The sequence below is a fragment of the Corvus hawaiiensis genome, chromosome 11 (genome assembly GCF_020740725.1).
Source record: "Corvus hawaiiensis isolate bCorHaw1 chromosome 11, bCorHaw1.pri.cur, whole genome shotgun sequence".
Lineage (NCBI taxonomy): Eukaryota > Metazoa > Chordata > Aves > Passeriformes > Corvidae > Corvus > Corvus hawaiiensis.
The window spans coordinates 19,024,272-19,033,319 of record NC_063223.1 but is presented as its reverse complement, the minus strand read 5'-3'; the positions used below and the strand labels follow the sequence as shown (position 1 = coordinate 19,033,319).

Genomic DNA, 9,048 nt, shown 5'->3' with positions numbered 1-9,048 from the left:
ATTGACCAGCACAAACCAGTCCCCAGGGACAGCCATCAGGCAGTCCCATCTCGCTCCTTGTGACCCAGGAGGGCTTGGCAGGGCGCTGCTGTGGTGGGGATGCACTGTGACCCTGCTCATCCCCTGCTCCCCCAGCCACAGCGCAGGTGTGAGGCTCCAGGAGCTCCATGACACGCTGCAGGATGTCTTCTGTAGGAAAGGTGCGCCTATAAGCAGAAGCTGTTGCTATTTTTGTTGTGCTTAATGGTTCAGGGGCATGAAGAAGTACCTAAATACTCCTGTCCACTCTAAGTGCTGATGGCAGAGGAAAGGTGGGTACGTGAGCAGAGCCCCCAGTGCTGTGTGGGCACATCAGCTCCTGCTTGCTCTCCCCACCCACTGAACTGCCCACGGGTCTGAGCAGGCACAGCTCAGGTCACCTGGCTTGTCCCCACACTGATAAACTGTGGGCTGGGATGCTGGTCCTGCCACCAGCTCCATCCAGCGGCTGGAAAACAGGCAGGTGCCAGCTCGGGATCCATCTTTTCTTCCCCACCACCCTCCGAGTTCCTCCTAACTGCCTGAAGGCAAACTGCTGCAGGATTTGGCTCTTCCAGAGCCAATTAAATCTTGAAAGAGATTTGCTGACCACAGGGGTCACCTGTGCAGCTCGGAGAAATGAAACCCACAGCCAGAGGCTGAGAGGGACTGAAATCAATGCACTGCAGCAGGATCTGCCTGCAAAACTGCCCCGGGGAGCTGCAGCATCCCCAGGGCACGTGAGCAGCAGGGTGACCCTTACAAGATGACAGTGAGCAATCCTGGGGAGTACTACAGATCCTACAGGTCCTCGGGAGAAGGATTAGCCAGATTAGGTGATTTTACAGGAAAGCCCTATAGGGGAGAGCGAGCCATAGCCCTTCTGCAGCATCCCTGCCAGCTGTGTGCTCCAGCTGGATGGCTGGAGCAGGGAGCTGATGTGCCACCAATAGCTCCTTCGAGGCTTTTTTAGGATGGTGGCAGCTGTGTGTGTGATATGGTTTGATTGCCACCTGGTTAGGTCGCTGACTTGGAGGTTTGGGCCAGGACCCCTCTGTCCTGACATCTCTAGGCTGCAGTGAGATAACAGAGTATTGACCTTTTCAGCATTATTTTTAGTTGCTGTAATTGTTTTAGGCAAAGAAAGATCTATTTGAATGCTTGTAGAGGGCTGTGTCAGGGGTTGTGGGGCAGGAATGCCCCTCATCACCCACCTGAGACACCCTTATGCCCCTTTTTGTCCTGGGCTTTGTCTCAAACCTGTTCTGCTGGTGTGTGGCAAGGAAGCACCAGTGCCAGAGTGGGGTCCTCTCTTGTGCTGCTGGCAAGGCTCCAGCTTGCAGCTCTCCGGAAGCTCACAGCCTGGTTTTGGTGATCAGCTTTTTGCTTGGTGTTTCGGTGTGAAAACGCTGAAGGTGTGGAGCACAGGGCTCCTAGGGAGGGCTCAAGGGGGTCAGGCAGGAGCCAGGGTCCCTGGGGAGACTCTGGCATGCAGCATCCCCAGGGCCACCTCCCGGAGGTCCCACCTGAGTCAAGCCTTGGCCAGGGGTTGCCCAGTGACACTGAACCACAAGGGTTTGGTGCAGGTGCGGTGGTTCCTTGGTGGCTTTGCTGGAGAAGCCTGGGTGGTGGCTTCAGGGACAGTTGCAGATCAGTCTGGGATTGCACTGAGCTCCCAGAGTGTTGCACTGAGGGTTTAGGAGCTGAAATAACCCCGCACTTACCCACCAGTGACACAGCTGTGCAGGTGGCATTTGGCAATTTAGGTACAAGAAAATGGGCAGTAACACATCACAGAGCAGCAGCTCCTCCTTGTCTGCCTCCCCTGCAATGGGAACCAGTGTGTGCTTCCTGCAGGCTCGGGTGCAAGAGACAGGGACAATATTTTGCCTTGAAATCCCTTGACATCTTCACACCCTTGTTTTCTTTATTGGTATTTATTCTGAAAGGCTCTAGAAATATCAGTGCTATTTACACAGACCTGCTGCTGAGCTTAACATGGACCAGAGGAGGAGGAGAGGATTATGTGAAGAAGGCAAATGTGGTTTAAAAAAAAAAATATTAGGGAGAAGAGACCCCTTGTTGCCTCTTGGGATACCCATGGCATCTTTTTAGAGCATCTCTGAGGGCTCTATCCCTCCTTCCCGGAATAGCCACTGGCTTCCAAGTGGCAAGGACACAGATGCCCTGCCAGCTCCCCCAGGCACCCTTGGAACCCCATGAAAACCCCCAGCACCAGCAGGGTTGTGGCAAGGATCGTAGCGCCTGGCGTCAGGGCACACTCAGGGCCAGGGCCACGCTGGTGCTGGCTGTCCCACACGTGCTGTCTCACACGTGGAAACCTCAGCCACAGCCTGCGTGTGGCTGAGATCTCACCCAGCTGCTCCTGGGGTTGTCAGGGCTTCAAAGAGTGCGTGGCAAGGGCTCTGTGACTCCTCCTTGCAGGAGGTCAGCTCCTGTGCCGTGCCGTGGGAGTGCTGGAGCGGGTGAAAGCAGGATCAGGGGAGCGGCTCTCGTGCCCGAGCATCATCACCTCGTGCCCTCTCCGCTGCGGGAGCGGGGCCTCTGCGGGTGGGAGGGGAATCGAGCTTTTCGGAGGAGCCAGTGGCAAATAAAATGAATAACAAAGCACCTTCTGGATGGCCGTTGTTAGTCACACTCACTCCTGATTAAAGATCATTAAACATGAAATTAGCTCGTTTGTGTTACGGGTCTCCCGGGGGTTCCTTTAATTAGGAAGTGCAGATGGCCGCGGCCCCGGGGAGGCGGCAGTGCCGGCGAGGGGCAGGGGCGGGCGTGGGGCCGGCAGCGGCGCGGGGAGGGCAGCTGAAGAGAAATTGATTTTTTTTTTTTCCTTTCTTGTTGTTGTAAACCCCTCAGCATTTCACAACAAATCACAGATAATTAATAAGTGCGTTCCCTTAATGACTAGGCTTTTTAATAACAGAAATTGGAAGATGCTGCGTCAAATTTTTTTTTTTTTTTTTTTCACTTTCCCTTCCCGGTGCTGTCTTATCGCAATCATTAAGAGTCGCAGAGGCCGCGGAAGAAGTGACGGTCCCTCTTCTCAGGAGGAATTGCCCTTTGCAATTCCCATCCTGGGGAGACATCGGCTGCGCAGCCTGCCGGGATCCCCTGCTGTCGATGTCCCCAAGATCAGCTCCAGGGGCTTTCCCACCTCTTGGGAAGCCGGGAGAAGCCACTGCAAACCCCTCTGGGGAGCAGATATGTGGCTAGAGGGTAATGCCGGTGAGGGGTTAGTGACTGCCAGCACTCAGTGGGGCCAGGGTGGCGGAATGGGTGCTGCCGGCTGCCTGGAGAGCTTCTCACACCTGCTGCTCCCTTTCTCCGGCACAAACCCGCGACCAGGCTGGCGTGGATGTCACGGTGCCACCGTGCCTGGCACAAGGCTGTGTCCAGGCCGGGTGCGGCACAGGCAGCAGCAGAGCAGGAGCAGGCAGGGGTGCAGTCAGTGCCATTGAGGTTTTGGCCGTGTTTCTGCTCGGGGTCCAGATCACTTTCCTCGTTAGGTAACAACAGCAATAATCACCCCAAGGCGCTGCCGTGCCGGGGAAGGCTGGTTGGCTGCTGATGCTGATTGACTGGCAGACGTGTCAGCACCAGGACGGCTGCTGGTGTGCCGGCATCACGCTCGGTCCCGGCACGCTGGGAAGAGTCTCCGAGTGCCCTTTAATTACCCTTTCTGGTGGTACACGGAACGCTGTTGTGACAGCATCGCTGCTCTCCCAATTGCCTCTTCAGGAATTTTATCAGCTGTCTCGCGTCCTGACACTCTGGGAAGAGGAATCCAAGCAGACCTTTCTGCTTAAATAGGCTCTAAATACCCCAAATTAAGGACGTGCATTTCTCTGTGGAAGCAAGGACACTTTTCTCCATGTTCCTGCAGTGCAGGGAGAAGGCCTGGGTGGCTGCAGGGCTGCTGCCTGCCACGCTGCCTATACCTGGCTCTTCTGTGGCTCCTGATGTTTGCAACAGAACCAGAGCACCCTGGCTGTGGGGACGTGGCACAGGCTTGCACCTGGTGACAGTGCAGAGGCCACAGTCACACTGATGTCACCATCACGGGGCTGTTGGCTGTGGTGGAGGCTGTGCATGGCCCCACTGTGCTGTGGCTCACAGCAGTCATGAGCAGAGGGAAGCATGGCAGGCGATGGCCAGTCCTCCGAGGGTGGATGTGGAGGATGTGAGGTCCTGAACATGTCCCAAGGACAGCATGGGCTGGGAAGGGTTCAGTCCCCAGCAATGTGGTGGCTGCCAACAGCATGGCAGAGGTGCTGAGGGGGCAAGTCAGGGGAGGGACTCCTCTCCCATCCCTGTCCTTGACTGGCACTAACAGCTCTCCCCTTTCTCTGCAGGAGGAAGACATCGAGTACTATGACTCCAAGGCTGACACTGAATATGTGAGTACTGTCTCTGTGGAATCTCTGGCACAGCCACCACCCTGGCCTAGTGCTGGGCCCCTTGCCAGTGTGTCCCAGCATTGTATCAGGGGTCATGGCGCAGCATTTGTCACAGCTGGTGTAACCAGATTCTGCAGTGGGCAGCAAGTGCCCGGTGTGCAGCCATGTCCCCCCAGCTGAGCATGGTGACATCTGTCCACGAGCACCAGGCCTGGCAGCCGGCAGGTGGGCAGGTCGCTCTGCTGCCTGCAAAAGTTTCTAAAATTAAAGCTGGCATCTGAAATTCAAATGAAGAGCAAACCTTTAATTAGAGACTGAATCTAATTCTCTGCCCTGCTCTGAGCACAGCCATCCTGTGATTTCTGGCAATCAGTGCTTTAACTACAGCCCCATCAGCTCCGCGCTCCCGGCACTCCCAAGAGAGCTGGCATTTGCCGGCTCCTCCTCGTGGTGACGGTGATTTCACTCAGGTGCTGTGCCATGGGCACAGGGAGCTCCACCAGCAGTGCTTTCTGCCCTGCAGCACCCCGCTCTACCCTGGGGTACCCCACTTTGCTGCCAGGTCACCCAGCTCCTACACTGTGCTGCGGGATCCCTACGAAATAGGGGCCTGTCAGGTCAGTGATGCTCTTGGCGTGAGCAGAGTCCTTGGAGCTGACCAGGAGCCCCAAGCACAGCAGGGTGCAGCCTTGGGGACAGCCCCAGCCAATGCTGGTGCACCAGAACTGGTCCTTGTCCCAAGGCAGACCTGGCAGCAGATGTGCCAGCGAGAGACTGTAACACAGCGGGAGAGGACATGGTGTTGGCAGCAAACCACTTGCAAATCACATGGCCTCATCCGAAAATAACACTCAGGTGATCCCAAGAGCATTTAGAAGGCCCTGTGCAGAAGGAAGGAGAGGATCTGGGCTTGATGGGGTCCCACCAGCTTGGGTAACATGCGCTGCACTGACCTTTGCTCTCCTCTCAACCCACCTGGGAGTTTATGCCCCAGAGCAGAGCAGGAGCAGGCTGGAGTGGAGGATGGATGCCTTCAAAGCTGAGTTACTGACTAACTGCCAGTGCCATTGTCCCCAGGCAGTGACAGGGGAAGCAGCCACGGAGGGAGGGGGGAGGTGGGAAGGAGAGGTCGGGCAGATGCTGTGACCGGAGTGGAGGGCGTTTGCTCTCCTGAGCAGGTCTCCCTGCCCACAGTCCCACTCATTCAGATCTGAGGATGCAGAGGATGTCTCCTGTCCCTCCCCAGCCTGGGGGAGCTACCAAAGGAGGGAGGAGAGGATCATGCTGTGGCTGCTCTGGAGAGGATGGAGCTAATGGGCTTAAAATACATTAAAGCGGATTTTGGATAGAAGAGAAGGAAAAACTGGCTGGCGGTTGAGGCAGGAGGAGACAGCCTGGGGAGCAGGGCAACTCCCAGCCCAGGCCATGAGGAGCAGGACTAATGCATCCATTGGGCTGGGCTGGGCTGGGCTTTTGCCGTCCCTGCTGCAGGGGGGACAGAAGCTGGATGTCCCCATGCCCGCTGTTCCCCTGAGTGGCACACCCTGCCACCCTGGTCACCTTCGGCAGGATGAGGGAATAGGAGGCATCTCAACCTCGGAGCTGTGCCCACAGAGCCCTTCCAGTACATGGGACACTGGGGAGAAGCTATGCATGGTGGTGGCATGGCACAGTGTCCCTGAGGGATGCAGGGCTCAGCTCCCTCATCCCTGGTCCCTCCCTGGAGGAGCTGACATGTTGTCAAGGAGGAACAGCCCTGCAAGTCCATCACCAGACGCATCAGTTTAGTCCTGGGGAGATAACAAGCAAAATTGCAAAAGTGGGGGTGTCCTGTTGCTGAGGTATGTGAGTTTGGCAGCGAGGGCACTTCCCTACCTGTGCTGTTGCTTCCTTGCCAGTGAAATCCCAGCAAATTTAATTCCAACAAAAATAATGGGGAAAAAAAAAGAAGATGCTGCTGAAGTAAAAAAGGAGGGAGATGATACCAGAAGGTCTGAATGGAACGTAATAGTGCTCTTTCCATCCTTTCTTTATTTAGCTTCAGTTTTTCTATTTAAATGGAGCAGGATGTAGCTGAGCCAGAGTTGGTGCTGATGGACAATGGCTGCTCCCCGTAACTGGGGCTTATTCACAAGCCTTACACCGGCTTTAACTGCAGTGAGAAGGAAATGAGCTTCCTAATCATTTTGCCTGCACCTCAGCTCCACTATCTCCCTAAACAGACTTTGGATTTCCAAGTGGTTTTTAACAAATGGGAACATGAGAAAAAATTTCCCAGGGGTCCTCAAGGCTCTCAGAATGTTTGCAGAAGCAAAGTTTTCACCTTTCCCCACTAGCAAGGGCCATGGGGTTTATGTTGAAATCAGCAGATGGTCTCAGTTGGGTGTCACAGGCAGAACAACACAGAAATAAAGGAATTTTCCATCTTTTGTGCTGTGTTCATGGCAGGGGATGATGCTTGTCAAAGCTGAGGCTGGGACGTACTGTACTCAGGTGGAAAACAGCACAGCTTTGTGAAGGTATCCTGGCCCCAAGGTCAGCCCTCCAGCGCCCACCCACCCTCCAGCACCCTCCAGAGCTCCTGGGGAGGGCTGAGAGCGAGGGGCTGATGGTGGGAGGCTCCATGCCAGCCTCAGCCCCCTCTGGTGCAGGGGATGCTGGGGATGCCCACTCTCTGCTCGCCCCTCTCACTGCTCACCCCGCTCAGTAGATGCAGCAAGGAGAGGGAGGAGGGGGGAAAAAAGGCCCCTAAATGTCAGCAGCAGCAGATGAAGGGTGTTGGAAAATTTAATCTTCCAACTTTCTCAACTAATGTGACATTTGGATTTCCTCATGATAAGCTATCAGCCCCAGAAGTTTCTTTCTTTTGCCTTTTTTCTTTTTTTTTTTCTATTTTTTTTAACTTCTCTCCTCTGGCTGGTAATTTAAAAATAAATGGTCTAGAAAGATCTCTAAACAGTACCTTTGGCAAAGATTAAAAAAAAGTGAAGGGGGATAGGGGAGCAGGCTGGCGGGAGAAGCTGATTGTTATTTATAACCTGGGCTGCTGTAAAAGCAGGAATGTGGCTGGAGAACACATCACGTCCCTCCTTGGCATTAAATCACCGCATTTCAGGAAAAACTGATATATTTAAGGAGAAAGACCCTTCTGCACAGGCCTGGAGTTTCTCAGCCATGTGATGGGGGCTGGCATTTATATCCATTATTAGCAGAATCACAGCATGTTGATATGAATATTTCGCTGGCCTTTGCCGACTTAGCATGGATGGGTGCCCCTGGGAGATTGAGAAGGGATCTCAGTGCGGTGTGTTCCCGACCAGGCTGCGTGGGGCAGGCCAGGGGAGGCAGCGATGCTGCCGGGATGCTGTGGCCAGATCAGCTCTGCGTTTGTCATCGGGGCTGCCGTTTAAGCAGCCATCATTAGCTGTGATGGCTGGTTCCCATGGAGATGAGCAATGAACAGGGGTGTTTGCATCTGCAGGAGCTGCCAGGGACAAGGCATCGCTGCTGCACCAGGTCACGTCCCCAGCTCCATCCGCAGCTCCAAACCCTGGGGGCCACGACAGTCCTGCTGCCCTGGCTCTCCTCAGCCAGCACCAGCCTGGATGGGACAGAGGGCAGGCACTTGCCCAGAGCATGGCAGCCTCCAGGAAAGCTGTTGGGTGGCGCTGCTGGTGCTCACCAGGTGTTGGGGCATCTCTGGGTTTTGTCCCCTGTCTGTCATTTCCGGAGACTGAAGAGAAAATGTGAGTGACAGCCCAGCTGTGAAAGCACTGGAGATGGCAAAAGCTCTCAGGGCGTGATGACTTCTTGCTGAAGCAGTAAATACGTATCATATTGATATATCACTGTGGAGTTGATTTCTAATGGTGTGTAGCAAATAATATATTCAAACTGTAGCATCTATTTGCGTTACGTTGTACATACTGTAACAGATAAATAGATGTTTCCAAGTTCTTTTGAAATGTAATGATGAGGAATGCTGCAAGATCTGGCTGGGGGCCTGCCGAGATGCTCACAGTTAAAGCGATGTAAATTCAGGAGAACTTGAATCATCTGCTTTGCTCTAATTTAAATTTAATGCAGAATTTCTTCCCTCAGCTTTCCCAAAGTGTCTCCTTGTATCCCAGATGCTCCCCTCCCGGCCTGGGCTGGTGACAGCTTCACCTGCCTTCATGTGGCTGGAAATTACCCCCTTTCAGGGGCCAAATTCAGCCTGGCCTAAACAGAAATAACTTGGTTGAGGTTGGGGGATTTATGGATAAAGGACAAACGTAGCTCTTTCTGCAGGTCTGTTTGCCATATAGGTGTCAGTGATGCATGAAGTGCCCCACGTATAGATAGCTGTATATTTGTCCCCAAGATCTATACATGTGCCTCTTTACAGCTCCATGAATGAGAGCAGCCAGACAGCGCCAAAGCTGGCAGCATACAAATTAGCCCCTCAGAAGTGGGTGAGATCACGGAATAATGATAAACAGAGGAGCAGTAATTATATACAGTAGTTCCAGCTCCGATTAAGTGGGGAATAGCCATGCCAGCGTGGGGGAAAGAGGGAGAGTTGGATTTTCCAGCTGCTGGTGGTGGCAGGGGCAGCGGATGGGCTGTG

General features: G+C 54.2%; 1 protein-coding gene across 2 annotated transcripts in view; it reads left to right on the top strand.

The window, feature by feature from the left end:
* CACNA2D2 (calcium voltage-gated channel auxiliary subunit alpha2delta 2) overlaps positions 1-9,048 on the top strand; it is a 212,370-nt gene that overhangs the window by 175,357 nt on the left and 27,965 nt on the right. For both annotated transcript variants that reach the window (XM_048315508.1, XM_048315509.1), the window contains exon 5: positions 4,395-4,439. In XM_048315508.1, coding sequence (XP_048171465.1) covers positions 4,395-4,439 — 45 coding nt within the window. The remainder of the gene's footprint in view (positions 1-4,394; positions 4,440-9,048) is intronic.